The following is a 14,649-nucleotide window of genomic DNA, read 5'->3' on the forward strand; positions in this document are numbered from 1 at the left end:
AATGTTGTTTGACTGCATCGTGTGTTAGGCTGACTGACCTTTATTTTTCCGATATAATGAACAACTCGGCAAGTGATCCCCTACCTGTCACTGCTTGCGTATGCCCACGAATTTCTCGTCGTGCAGCTGGTGTTTGTTGCGTTGGTGGTTCGGGGCCCCTCAATGGTTGCGGCCGAGATAATAAAGCACGTTGCGAATGGAACGTGGTAGGATTTTAATGCAGGTTGGTGTGCGAGAGACTTATCAATCAATTTAGGTTCATAACCTTACTGGAAGCGCATCCTCGGGGAAACACCAGACATAATTGTGGGCGTTGGAGATGCAGGCTTCGCGACTTCTGGATGCTTTTAGGTTTCACCTGTGCAGTTTACTCCAGCTGACCAGATTTCAGATAAGCTTAAATATCCTGTAAGACTGACTGAGAGGTAATTTGCTGCTTTTTCATTGTCGAATTGTGATTGTGCCAAACAACGTGCATAATTTCGTATTCCTCAAGTACAAGTAGAGAATTTGAGACACAAATGTGAGACACAAATACTTGGATACTTTTCTTGGTTGCCCGTATGTCCGTGATTTGGTGATTATACTACCCTTTTAGCACATATAAATAATCTGATGTGTGCGTGTTAAAAATTACATTACTGGTTTTTTGCCAAAATGATAATATTGTTAGATAGTAATTTCTTGAAGATGATAGGCAGTCATGCAGGCATTATGAGTAGCGGTGGTGGAAACAACAAAATGAATAATGCTGATTGCCTGCACACTATTTTTGGTGCTAAAGACATTGTTTGGGTTGTATGATTTCAAAGTTGGGCAATTCTTCCAATGCAAGCTGATTGTGCCTGTTTCGTAGTGTGAGTAAAACTGTGGAAAAAATCCCCCACAGGGGAGATTTTTCTTCTAAAAAAAGTTGAAGTACTTGAAGAAGTTAGAAGAAGAAATTGAAGTTTGAGAAGTTAAGGTAAGTTGTTATATGTCAGTATGACATATGGACTTTCTTTGAAGCTGGCTCAGTGATTTCAACTGATCACGCTAGAAACAAATGTCTGTAGTATGTAGCCAATTTTTTGTCAGCTGCAGCGGAAATGACTGGGGATGATACAGTAATGCAGGACCTATTTGACATAGGCATTTTTATGCTGACTTGCTAGTTTTGCTTGAAGTTACCTATCATGTTCCATGTTTCAGGAAAGCAGTGCCTCTGCTAGGCAACACACTTAACTCCATATTTCTCTATGATGCATATGTGACAAAAGCATTGCATTCTACACAGCAGGAATGGATGATGATTCACAACAAGGTAAGACATAATCAAGACTGGATCAACTGGGTTGCACTTTGCATGATTCCTAAACAGAAACCACATGTGCACACATACAGACCACTATCTTTTATATGTTTAAGGTGGGATAGTTTCTCTTAGGGCCATGTCCATCCATATGTTGTTTCCATATGTTTACCACTGTTATCATCTTGGGGGTTGCACAATGCTGGTCAGTGTAAAAGAAGTGCACTGTCTTTAGTAGATATGCTTCTAAATTTCTTGTATCTCCAATGGTGTTTTTGATTGTGCTATCATATTGTGCCAGATACTGAGATAATGCATGCTTTCTTTCAGACATTTGCAGGGTGTGCAGGTCGGAGGGCAGCCATGAGCGCCCTCTCTTTTACCCCTGCATCTGCACTGGCAGTATCAAGTACATCCATCAGGAATGTTTGATCCAGTGGCTGAGATACAGTAGAAAGGAGTACTGTGAACTCTGCAACCATCGATTCTCCTTCACCCCCAGTATGTGATTGGTGCTCTAAATGTGTAAATGTGCAGTGTTTGACAATGATGGTATTTGTAAGCAGCATTTATGTAAAAGCAGCCACAGATGTGACACTATTATATCAATATCCAGGCACATTGGTGGCAAGGATGTGGACATTCGGTTATGATATTGCCCCTGTCTCCCGGCCCCAGACTCCAAAATGTGGGTAAACAGAACCAACCCAACAGCAGCAACATCCCAGCAATAATTTGCATGTACATGATGCATCAGAGTGCTCAGAGTTTGGTGCTCAGTTGTTGCCAATTTCATTGTGTAGAGAGCCAATGTTTCAGAGAATTGTGATTTCACAATGGTAACTTCAGGCAAACATCCTCTGAAACACTTTTTTCCATCTCAAATCAGAAATTCAGAGCTTTTTCGCCTGGCTTGAGTTTGGTGCACACATGCAAGAGGTTTGTGGAATGGATGGATATTTTGGAGACTGGCTTTGGCCTGGAGTTTACTGCCTGTTGTAGCTCTTGCTCAGGATTGGCCAGTTGGCAGCAAGCTGGACAGTGGTCAGCTCATTCTCTGTGCACTTGCAGCTGCTTGGAAAATCAGGCACACAGGATTTAATAGCAGAGTTCAGTATCAAAGGGCAATTTATTAGCCAACAGAATGTTTTTTGGGCAGAGGCAGCTGATGAGCTTAGTATCTGGTAGCATGAAGTTGTATTTACAACCATTACACACAGCTGGAAGGAGCTTGAAGCACTTTGGGATGATTGTGAAATTGTGTCTTTTGCATTGTTTTCATGTTACATTAAGTAATCATGATGCTGAATGTCTGGTCTTCTGTGCTGCCACCTGTGCTGCCACACTCTATCTATTGTACTAAGCATAGCAAGAATGCTAATTGCAGTGTTCTCCATTTGAGACCAGATGTTTGCTGGACATAACAAACCTCAGTGGCTTTATTTTGTCCAACTTCCAAACCCCCACTCCGAGCTCAAGCACTTGACACACACCAGTAACAGCCCTCAGTGTTCTCCACACCTCAACTCCTCATTCCTAGCATTCTGCCCACCTCTTTCCCTCATTCCCGGCCCACATCTCCAGTCCTGGCAGTAACTGCTCAGCCACAGCTGACATGGTCCCTGCCTTCCACAGTCTACTCGCCGGACATGCCGAAGCGGCTGCCGATCGCTGACATCCTGAGCGGGTTGCTCGGCAGCGTGGCCACGGCCGTGCGCTTCTGGTTCCACTACACACTAGTGGCGTTCGCCTGGCTGGGTATCGTCCCTCTCACGGCTTGCCGCATCTACCGCTGCCTCTTCGCCGGCTCGGTCAACTCGATCCTCTCGCTGCCGCTCGACATGCTCTCCACGTGAGTTGGGGAGCGCGCGCCATTGCTCAACAGCCACGGTTGTGACGGGGATTCAAACCCAGGCCTTTTTTGGTGAGATTTGTTCGGGAAGCGCTCAATGCTAGATTCAAGACTCACCCTAGATCAGTCTCAGAAATGGGACCTCTTGGGTTTCTGTGTAGGTTTTTACCACTCAGAAACTTTGGTCTCTGCCATTTCTCTTCAAGATTGTGCACTTGTCTTGAGGTGGCCTGCTACATAACACAGTTTGATGAGTGGTGCTCTATTTCATATTAGAGCTGTAGGCCGTGTTTGAGTCTGTGTGCCAATATGTATACCTTGGGAGTGGTGTTTGCTGGTGTATTAGGATGAATGCCAGGTCTGCCCTGGCTCTTAATTATGTTACTACCATTGTATGGTATGTGATGTCTCACCATCATGTCTGTAGTACCTTAGGATCAGTTTAATCGTTCACCATCGCGATGTCAGCTGAGGTCACTGTCTTGTGCTCCTGGAGTAACTACCAGGCTACACAACAGCCAAATTGTGATGTTAGCGATTTCAGCCTTAAGGTCCTTAGAACAGTCTGAAGGGGTGTACCCTGGTAGGTGGTGGTGACCGCGACTCCCAGCAGCTTCCACTGAGCAGCATGTGGTGTGTGGTCACACTGTGAGCCAGTGACATAACCCGTCTTGTGCTCCTGGGAGTACCTGCCTCCACCACCCCGCAGCGAGGGACCACTGAGTGGTGGTACAGATGGCTGCCTGGCAGCCATGCTGCAAGTCAGTGACGTCAGCGTCCCCTGCCCGCAGCGAGAACCTGCTGAGCGACATTTTGCAGGGCTGTCTGGTGGTGACCTGCACGCTGTGCGCCTTCATCAGCCTGGTGTGGCTGCGCGAGCAGATCCTGCACGGCGGCGGCCCGGACTGGCTGGAGCAGGAGGCGGCCGCGCACGAGGTATGGGCCGCGGCGCCGGGCGGCGCGCCATGAGGGGCTGTGTGCCGCCGCGGGTGGCAGATCACTGCCGGAGCAGCACCCTGTGTGCTCCCAGAATCTGGGGATAGCTCCTGTGTGCCTGGACTACCGCTCTTATCTATTTTATTGTCTTAGTCTTTGTCCCAACCCTGTGTATTTGTTGCGTTGCTGATATATTGTTGCCTAAACACATGTACTCGGCTCTCGTGCAAGCTCGCTCCATCTGTCCATATGCTCCTTAACAGTCATTGTAACCTGTTGCCCCGCACCGGCCCTGCTATAGTTCGTCCCTTTGGGCCCTTTCGCGTCTCATTATCGCATGGTGTGTCATGATATCTCAGTCCACCTCATCTGTCTTTCTCACTCTGCCTCTCACCTCACCTCATGTCGCCTCACCTCACACTGCCTCGCCTCACATCACCTCGCCTCACCTCGCCTTGCCTCACTTAACCTTGCATCATGTCACATCATATCACACCACCTTATTTTACATCACCTCATTTCACTTCACATCACCTCACCTACCTCAGCGCACCTCACCCACCTCACATCCTGTCACCTCACCTTACATCACACCACATCACCTTACCTCACCTCACCTCACCTCACCTCACCTCACCTCATTGATGACCAGTAAGGTGATGTAATGACATTGTGTCTCATCACATCTCAGCCCACCTCTTTTGTCTTTCTCACTTTACCTCTCACCTCACCTTACATCACCTCGCCTCACACTGCCCCACCTCACATCACCTCACCTGACCCCACCTCTCCTTGCCTCACCTCACCTCACCTCACCTCACCTCACCTCACCTCACCTCACCTCACCTCACCTCACCTCACCTCACCTCACCTCACATCACCTCACATCACCTCACCTTACATCACCTCACCTCACCTCATCTCACCTCACCTCACCTTACCTTACCTCACTTCGCCTCACCTCAGCTCACCTCACCTCATCTCACCTCGCTTAGAGCAGTGTGTCTAAGTTTATGGTTTGGACGAAAGATGGTAAGTAAGTCGATCGTGATTTGCCCGGGCAGTGACGATCTCCAACACGCAAGTCTCCCTCAGCAGCGACGACACGTATTACGAACACGACGCTCTCCCAATGCACGAACATTTCGAACACGTCGCTCTCACGTCGCTTAATGCACGAACACCACGAGCACGTCACTCTCCCAATGCACGAACACTACAAACCCGTCAGTTTCCCAGTGTCCCGACAGCGAGCACTTTCGTCGACGCACCGCCGTCGCGGTGGTGGGTCTGACCGGCGGCTCGGTCGCAGGAGGACGGCGGCGCGCCGGTCGGCCCGGCCGCCGACGCCGACGAGGCTGAGCCGCCCTTCGAGGACGCGGCCGACGAGCCGGGTGGCGGTGGCGGCGCCGGCGGCGGTGGAGGCGGCGGTGGCGGCGCCGACGGCGGCGCCGACTGGAATGGCTTCGCCGACGGCGAGCGGGCGGCGGCCGGCGCCGACGACAACAACTGGAACCCGATGGACTGGGACCGGGCCGCCGAGGAGCTCACCTGGGAGCGGCTGCTGGGCCTCGACGGCTCACTGGTCTTCCTCGAGCACGTCTTCTGGGTGGTGTCGCTGAACACCCTCTTTATTCTCGTGTTCGGTGAGCGGGGCGGGGCACCGTCGGGTGCGGCTGGGGAACGCCTCAAAGGGTGCGAGTGGCTTCTGTGAAAGCTCGGACGTGGCGAGGGGGGGGGGGGGGTGATAGTTTGCAACGGCATGTTCGACGATTGGTCGCTGTGGTGCTTGTAACTGGCTTAATCAACCTTATTTTCACGTGTCGCGCTGCGATATGGCGACAAAATACGTGGATGTGCCAGTGTGTTGTATTCGCACGGTCTTTGTGACTTAACTTGAAAATCGTCGAATTTTCGTCAACACATGTTCTCTGAGTACGAGCACAAGGTGACAAACTTCAGAGTGCTGACTTGCCACTGAATAGCCTGCTGCTGCACTGTCACGATTACGTCCTCTGACCCCGAAAATCGTCTCCCGCAGCTTTCTGCCCTTACCACATTGGGCACTTCGCCATCATGGGATTCCGGGTGCAGGACATGGTGATGTCTTCGCACTTCGAGGGCCTTCTCACCACCCTGGTCGGATACTGCATCATCGGTGTCATGTTTGTGCTGCTGCACACCTTCGCGTCGCTCCTCTCCATGCTCAGGTCGGCACTGGTTGGTCGGTCAGGGGCAGCCATGGGGCGTCATCACTTGATAGGCGACTGCGTGACAGGAAGGCGATGTAGTGCCGGCCTTGGGAGCAGGGGCCTAGCCAGACATGCTCTTCTGAAGAGCATCATGCGATGACCGAAGGATTCGTCTAATAATTGTAGTAATAATAGTGAGCCAGCAGCGTTGTTCTTGCTCTTGGTCAAAGCCAGCCGTGACGGACAATCTGTGTTCGTACTTGTTAAAACCGACGGGTCTTTCGCTTTGTGACGTAGCGCCCCCCCCCCCCCCTCCCGCCGCCCTCCCCTGAGCACGTGTCGGTGTCCGAGGCCACCATGCAGACCCGGCTCCCTGACTACTAGCCGGTCACGTCCGCAGGGCTAAGCGCATCCTGGGCGTCTGCTACGTGGTGGTGAAGGTGTCGATGCTGGCCGTGGTAGAGATCGGCGTGTTCCCGCTGGTCTGTGGCTGGTGGCTGGACGTCTGCTCGCTCACCCTGCTTGACACCAGTCTGCAGGTACTGACCGGGCGGGGCAGCACGCGCGCCTCCGCGGCTGGCTCGGGCGGTGGGTGTGAAACGTCGGCAAGGAGCGTAGCGCGATGAGCTGCAAGCATCGCACCAATCTTAGCATCACGCAGACAGTGGTTTTGAGAAGGAAGGAGCCTGCTGGCGTTTGCCTTCTGAGCTGCATTCTGCAGAATAACCGCGACTACAGGTCAGGAGATGCGCAGTGTTTAAGGCACCACTGAGAACATGAGCAGGTTCTCGGGCCGGCGGGGGGCGGGCAGTAACCACAAGTGAAGTGCGCGCATTCGTGATGTGTGGACGTCAGCACACGCTGACCGGCTCCCTCCGGGCGCTGTCGGGCGCCGCGCTACAGTCGCGTCACTACGCCAGCGCTGGGAGCTCAAGCGGAGGATCCCCGGACTGTGGGCGGCACACCTGAGGTACAACCGCCAGGCACACGACACACGACACCTCACCAGCTGCTCCCCTTCTATGGCTAGATTCGGCGTGAGGGATTCATGTGCGGATGACCGCAACAGCCACGAGCGTGGCGAACTATGTCAAGTGTTGCGCCCCTGACGCCCGGCCGACCGCCGCCGCCAGGACCGGCAGAAGGCGTTCAAGCTGGCGCCCGGCTCCTGCATGTTTCTCCACTGGCTGGTGGGCATGATCTACGTCTTCTACTTCGCCTCGTTCATCCTGCTGCTGCGCGAGGTGCTGCGGCCTGGCGTGCTGTGGTTCCTGCGCAACCTCAACGACCCCGACTTCAACCCCATACAGGAGGTGAGCCGAGCTGGTTCCAGCACAGCGTCGGGGGGTACTGGAGCTGGGCGGTTCATGACCCTGTAGCTGCACAGGCTCGTGAAGATAGGTGGAGGTTCTGCTTGTTTGGCGGACTTGATCATTGGTATGTCATCAAGCAAGTTGTGTAAGTCTGTGGATGGATGCTGGGTGTTGTATTGTAGGGCCGCGTGGATCCTCAGTCTGCCGGTGCCCTGGCGACTGGTGCCCTCTGGTGTCTGTTGTCTGGCCGGTGACCTTCGGTAGCTGGCATGGTCTGTGTCCTGCGCCATGCTATGTCGGTTTGCCTTGTTACGTCGTCCTAGGTGTGTGGCAGATCGGGTGGCCACATATTGTCCGGAAGTCTGGTGTGGCCTGGCGTGTCGATCCGTAAAAACATGGACTGAAGGCTAGAATGGAAGCAGAAAACTTCTAGTTTCCGTCCTTTTAGGTAAATACTCAGTTTTCTGAGCTTTATAGCATTTTGAAATGTTAAGTGGGCAATGCAGGGGAAAATGGAGCCTCTGTGTTTTACGCAATTGATCTTTGCGCCGTACATGTCATTGTTCTCTCAAAGTTATGGAACATAGCGGTGTCCGTTCGCTATGAAATGCCCTGTCATCTCAACCTTGTCTCCCGGCTACCCCCCCCCCCCCCCCCCGCCGCCAGATGATCCACCTGCCGGTGCTGCGACACACGCGCCGCTTCATCGCCTCCGTCATCATCTTCGGCACGACCGTGCTGCTGATGCTGTGGCTGCCGGTGCGCTTCATCCAGTACTGCTGGCCGCGCTTCCTCCCCTACAACGTGGCGCTGGTGAAGTGAGTGCGGCGGCCGTGGACGGCTGCCGTGATGTCGGCCGGCCAGCGGACCCGCTCGGCGTGACAGCGGGGCGCGGCGCGCGGGCAGGGGTTTATAGATAGGAGAAGCGGCAGTGGGCTGGGGATTCGCAGGATGTGGTCGCTGCTGCGTGTTTGGAAGTGTAAGGATGTGAGTATGTTTTAGGGCGTCCCGTCTCGTGGCTGGCGGAAGGGCTGCGTTGGTGGGTAATGCCGATGGTTAAGTTGTTTGGTGCGTTTCTGGCAAGCCCTCATCTACCAAAGTCTTACAGCTTTTCCAAAATGTCTCCTTCTATGCACGGGGATGACTCGCTTGGAAATGCACCGTACTGTATCGACAAGACGCACGTATCCTCCTGGCTGTTGTGGTGGTCTCTGTGATCACGACTCTGTTGCCGTCGCCGCCGACGCACTGCCGGGAGCGGCGCCCGACCGTTGGACCGTGCCGCCCCGGCGCCGTCCTGACCGGCCGCTCCTGCCGCAGCGAGGGGCCGGTGGTGGAGCCGTCGCTGCAGATCCTGCTGCTGCAGGTGTTCCTGCCAGCGCTGCTCGAGCAGGGACACACCAAGGTACGGAGCCGTGCTGGTGGGAGGACAGCGCGGGGACAGCGACACGGGAGGGGATGGCCAGTCACGAGCGGGGACACTCTACTGGAACATTGCCGTCACAATGTACGGCCGTCTATCTCACTGCTGGTGACTTCTGTGTCACTTCTGCCTGCCCCACTATTTAGAGCAAGATGTTACCTCTAGTGTCGTAAAAGCTGCATTTACAGCTAAGCGCGCCTCTATCCGTTTCATCACTACTTGATATTGATGGTGCCATGGCATCTCCAGTGTAAACTCCTGCGAGATCGAACGATGGCCGGAGGTCGGAACATCATCTCGTGTGTTGTCCGCGGCCGGCAGGTGTGGCTGAAGAACCTAGTGCGCTGGTGGTGCGTGGCCGTCGCTTGGGTCACCGACCTCAGGTCGTACTTACTGGGTGATGTGGCGCTCAACGAGCAGGTATGTAAAGCACGGCACGCGTGGGGCGGCTTAGCTAGGGTGGCGTAGTTGCCGAGCCGCATGTATCAAGAAGTGGGTGGCAGATGGTTCTTTTACCGTGTTGCTCCTTCATTGTTAGGCGCTTTGCGTGGAAAGTACCGGGCGTGTCATGAGGCGATATTTGGGTAAGAACTGAGACTGCTGATTTCTAGGCAGTCGTATTGTCATTACTGGGGGAAAACGTTATCACGGGATTGGACAAGCCACTCGCAATGGCCACCTGGTGTCGCACAGAACATCGAAATATGTGGCATTGGTTACGTCTGAACTATGATACTAAAGATGAATATTGGCTCAAGTAAAAAGAGCTTGAGTACTGGTGTTGAACATGTCTTTGTTGAACTGCAAGTAAACTACTGAAAAATAAACATCTTAACATGTCGACACAGGAGCGTATTTTCGCGCCCGTTCCTCTGTCGCCGCACCCTGTTGACCCGCGCGAGCCGGGAATGACGGCCCGCCTGCGTCGAGCCGAGCTGCCCGGCCCTGATCCGGCACCCCTCCCCTTCCTCTCCCCCAGGAGGACGACATCGAACGGGGTAACTACGACGGCCCGCTGCCGGCGCCGCCTCCGCTGGCTCCGGCGGCGCCGCGCGTCGAGCCCAACGGCGCGGCCGGCGGCGCGGCCGGCCTCGGCGGCGGCCTCGGCGCCGCGCACCAGGCGCTCATCATGCACGACGCGCCGGTCGGCTTCCAGCCGTACAAACGGCCCCAGTGGATGACCGTTCGGGTACGGCGCAGGGAGGACGGGGGAGTGACGCACTGCTGCAGGGAGTGGTCGGTGCGGCGGGTGGGCTGGCCGCGCCGCCGATGGGGAGAGGGTCTGTCGTGGTGTGAGGTCGGTGGCTGCCTGAACGGTGAGCGTTTAAGAGCGCTTCTGGTAAAAGATGAGCGTTTTACAATCGTGGTGAGGGCTGCGATCTTTTGCACGGCGCGATTAAAACACTGCCGCTCGTCGTGTGTGTGTGGCCGGGTGTCGCTGAACTAACGGCGCCGCTCTGTCCCCAGATCGGCTGCCTGCTGGTGCTGATGTGTCTCACCCTGCTGGTATCCAGCGTGCTGATGCTGACGGTGCCCGTCCGCGTGGGCCGATGCCTGCTCTCGCTCTGGGTGTCGGACGGCCCGGCGCACGAGCTGTACACGGCCGCCTGCGGCCTCTACGCCACCTGGCTGCTGGTGCGGCTGGCCGTGCTGGCCGCCAGCTGGCTGCCGCTGGGCTGGACGGGCGTGTGCGCGCGCCTGCGCCACTGGGCGGCGGCGGCGCTGCGCGCGCTGGTGGCGTTCGTCGTGCTGGTCGGCGTCATCCCGCTCTGCTACGGCCTGCTGCTGGAGGTGGTCGTCATCGTGCCGATCCGCGTACCGCTCAACCAGACGCCCGTCTTCTTCGTGTTCCAGGTGAGGGTGACGTGACGTGGCGTAGCGTGGCGTGGCGTGGCGTGGCGCGGCGTGGCGTGGTGTGACGTGGCGTGGCGTGACGTGACGGGGCGTGACGTGAGGGCAGCCGGCGAAGGCGCGCAGGCTGGATGGGATGTGGGGGGGGGGGGGGGGGTCCGGCGGTGTAAAGGGTGAAAGGGTAAAGGGTAGGGTACAGGGTAAAAAGGGTCAAGTGTGGCGTGTAGCCGTCGTAAGTTGCAAGGCGTGGATGACAGCCGGCCGGGCGAGCCGTAGAGATTTTACACTGCGTGGAATATGAGTGTGAGTGGTGAACGTTTTGTATACAGCTCTCACCTTGCGTACATGGCATATGTAGTGAACACGCTTGCGCGTATATTGTTGTGTCAGTTTCGTTTCGAATGTGTCACGCGTTAATATTCTTTAACGCGCACCGTTCACACCGTTTATGGGTTCACGTTATTTGGTGGACGGAATTCGTCGCATTTTCTTCTCGTATCGTTGGGCTCTTCGCCGCATCGATGTGCGTCCACATAGTTCGCGATGACACCGCCGCCCTTCCGTGCGCCGTCCCTTGCTCCTGGGCCTTGGACCCCCGTCCCCGCGGCGGTCCTGTGTGAGCGCTCTCTCAGACGGAGTGTGAGCAGCCGTTCGTGCCCGCAGGACTGGGCCCTCGGCGTGCTCTACACCAAGATCACCTGCGCCATCACCATGATGGGGCCCAACTGGTGGCTGAAGGCGGCACTGGAGCAGGTTAGCCGGGGCCGCAGCCAGCCGCCACCGCGCTGGGGCTGGCTGTGTATTGTGGGCGTGTCTTGCTGTTGCTTTAAAAGTCATCGATGCCTGGCATTCGTAGAAGACTGGTTTGGCCATCCTCTCGACTTGCATATGATGGTACACGATGCCGCAAGAACGGAACATTCCAAAAAACCGTCATGGCTGGGTTCCATTGTGTTAGCTGCTGTATCTCCATGCTCGCGTCTTTGCTGGTCTCGTCGAAGGTCCGTTTTTGCGTGATGCGCCTAATCGCTTTGCTTTAAGTTTTTTTCTTCACTTTCTCCCACTTTTGTCGCTTCTCGCTCCACTTTTCCGTATCCCTCTGCTTCTTGCCCCACCTTCGGCCCCGCCCTGTCTGCCGTTTTGTTTATCGTTATGTCGTTGCCGCGACAGGTGTACCTAAACGGACTGCGGAACCTGCAGCTGCGTGCCGTGCTGCTGGAGCTGGCGCTGCCGCTGGTGGTGCTGCTGGGGCTGGCGCTGGCCGTGCCCTACGTACTGGTTCACTCATTCGCGCCACTCTTCCGTGAGTGTGACAGGGGTGGGGGGCGCGTTTGCCGTTCAGTGTTGGGTTTGAGCTCGAGAGCGGCGAGCTCCCGTGCATGTGTGCATGCGTGCGTATATACGTATATATGCTTATGGGGTACTGATACGATATTATGTTCGTTGATGTTGCCTTAGATTCTTCCCCTGTAACGTCTGGGAGTGACGTATTGATCGTTTTGCACTTCCCAGTGTGCATCGCCACCTGTCGAGAGCAGGTAGCCATTCTTAGTAGAAGGTCAGAGGTGATAACAGGAGGAAGGCCACAGTAAGGCCAGACTCCCTACCTAGAATCACCCCCCCGCTAGCTTTACCAGGGCGGAGGGGATGGAGACGAAGCTAGGTACCAGGCAGCTGCTACGTCAGTGTGGCCACCTTCACAACCTGTGTCTTTTTCCCTGATTGCTAAGGTGGAAGGATAACGTTTGTTGTAACGTGGGTCGCGTGGGTAAGTTCGGGCGGCTCTCGTTATTTTACTTGAGAAGTGATGCCTCTACCACACTTGTTCACGTGGAGCCAGTTTCCCAATCGTGGCTCTGCACCCCCAGTGGAGCTTGACTGGGCCTCAGCGTGATACATGGTTGGTGCTGAGTCTCAGCGGGACACCTGACTGGTGCTGAGCCTCAGCGCGACACCTAATTGGTGCTGAGCATCGGCGCGACGCCTGATTGGTGCTGAGTCTCAGCGTGACACCTGATTGGTCCTGGGCCTCGGCGCGACACCTGATTGGTGCTGAGCCTCGGCGCGACACCCGATTGGTGCTGAGTCTCAGTGTGACACGTGATCGGTGCTGAGCCTGAGCGTGACACCCGATCGATGCCGAGTCTGAGCGTGGCTGTCTGTCTGCCGCAGTCGCGCGCTCCGGCAGCCTGTACATGGTGCAGCGCCAGATCTACCCCTGCCTGGTCATCGCCAGCTCCCTGCTCACCATGCTGGTGTTCCAGTACCACCAGTTCAAGAAACTTTACGAACACATTAAAAACGACAAGTAAGCCCGCTGACGAAACGACAGTGGTGACAAATTGTTGTGGGTTGAGCTTTGTCGTCGGGCGGGGGGCCGTGATTTGTGAGCGTGCGCGTGGGCCCGCAGAGCTGACCCCGCCGTGCTCGGCAGGTACCTGGTCGGCCGCCGACTAGTCAACTACGATCCGCAGCGGCAGGAGTCGCGCGCGCCGCCCGCCGCCGACGAGGTCAGATAAGGCCAGTCCGCGCCCCGGCTGCCGCGCCCGTGGCGTCACACTGGCCGCCGCCGCGTCCGCGTTGGTGGCCTGGACGCTGGGGTGACGTCAGGTCAGCGCTCGCCGCGCTCCAATTGGCGATCCTGCCACGCTGTGACGTCGCGGCACGCGTACGTTGCCCAATCAGAACCGAACATGGCTAGGTTGGCTGGGTGGGACGGGACGTCTGTGCAAATAGGGTCGCAACGGTCCCGTATCGTAGGGGAGGGGGGGGGGGGAGGTCCATGCGAGGCGCGACGGAAGGGCGCTACTCAGTGGGACTTGGTGTCGCTTAGGAATATTTTTTGTTCTGGCGCGTGCCGAGCGTGGTCAAATAGTTCCTGATCCACTACCACGATCGATATAAACAATCTTCGCACGCCTCCCGTAATCCTGCCGCTGTCGTGATCGCGCCGGAGCTGTCAGGACCGCCAGCTGCCGGTTTAAGGGAATATTTATTCCCATTATTGTATACATCACTCCTTCAACGTAATCCCCTTCGCTCGTCCGTTGTCTTGTGGCGGGTTGTTTTTGTTGGCAAGCGCGACGACCGTGGGCATGCCCTGGCGCTACGCTGCCGACTGGGCGGAGGCTTCGCCGCGTTTAGATTCGGCGTTTATCTTGCTCTGATCAGCTGATCAGATCAGTTTTGGCGCGCAGGCTCTCGCGGAGCTACGGCGCTCGATCGCTGGCGCCCTTGCCCCGGAGGGCCGCCCTCGCCGGGCGTGGCTCGGCGCTGGTGACATGTGATAAGCCGGCGGGACTGGCTGGCAGTGTGTGGCCCCCGCTGGCTGCGTGGCCGAGCGGGGGCGGGGGCACCGACCTCGACCTTTGCTGTGTTATCAAGCGCGGCGCGAGCGCGCTGCCCGCACGCTGCTGGGGCGTGCACAGCGCCCGGGTAATTTGGTTTGCGAAATGTGGATATTATCGGCGTGTCGTGCGAGACGTTCCGGGAGAGGTCCGTGTACCACGTGTAATGTGTATACCGGCGTATTGCATAACTAAGCCGGGTGATTTCTGTCCTGTAGGCACGGCTGTCGTGCGTCACCCCGAAGCGCGCGAGACGGAGCGGCGTGAGAGAGGCGCGTGCGGAAGGCGTGGGCGTGAGGCGGATGGCGTATGTTTGTGAGCTGTGCGTGAATGTTCACCGTGTATGGCGCGGGTGGAGGAGGCACGAGCGTAACCAACAGAACGCAAATAAATCGATTACATGGATACCAGCGTGTTGTCATCGCGCATGATTCATTCTGTTTT

At 56.0% G+C, this 14,649-nt stretch overlaps 1 protein-coding gene across 3 annotated transcripts; it reads left to right on the forward strand.

The window, feature by feature from the left end:
• Positions 1 to 111: 111 nt before the first annotated feature.
• LOC119105687 (E3 ubiquitin-protein ligase MARCHF6) lies at positions 112 to 14,610 on the forward strand. Of its 3 annotated transcripts, none has more exons than XM_037229156.1 (19): positions 112 to 223; positions 857 to 964; positions 1,192 to 1,303; positions 1,622 to 1,792; positions 2,927 to 3,143; positions 3,935 to 4,079; positions 5,392 to 5,725; positions 6,121 to 6,289; positions 6,672 to 6,810; positions 7,405 to 7,584; positions 8,251 to 8,402; positions 8,905 to 8,989; positions 9,329 to 9,427; positions 9,987 to 10,196; positions 10,475 to 10,861; positions 11,522 to 11,611; positions 12,029 to 12,161; positions 13,031 to 13,166; positions 13,293 to 14,610. In XM_037229156.1, the coding sequence occupies exons 3-19, from the start codon at positions 1,282 to 1,284 to the stop codon at positions 13,375 to 13,377; spliced, it is 2,754 nt and encodes a 917-aa protein (XP_037085051.1). In that variant the 5' UTR covers positions 112 to 223; positions 857 to 964; positions 1,192 to 1,281; the 3' UTR covers positions 13,378 to 14,610. The 3 variants fall into 3 exon arrangements, with proteins under 3 accessions (XP_037085051.1, XP_037085050.1, XP_037085052.1); XM_037229155.1 differs by having other exon boundaries at positions 890 to 964; XM_037229157.1 differs by lacking the exon at positions 857 to 964.
• Positions 14,611 to 14,649: the final 39 nt, after the last annotated feature.

The sequence above is a fragment of the Pollicipes pollicipes genome, unplaced genomic scaffold (assembly GCF_011947565.3).
Source record: "Pollicipes pollicipes isolate AB1234 unplaced genomic scaffold, Ppol_2.1 Scaffold_6138;HRSCAF=7277_pilon_pilon_pilon, whole genome shotgun sequence".
Classification (NCBI taxonomy): domain Eukaryota; kingdom Metazoa; phylum Arthropoda; class Thecostraca; order Pollicipedomorpha; family Pollicipedidae; genus Pollicipes; species Pollicipes pollicipes.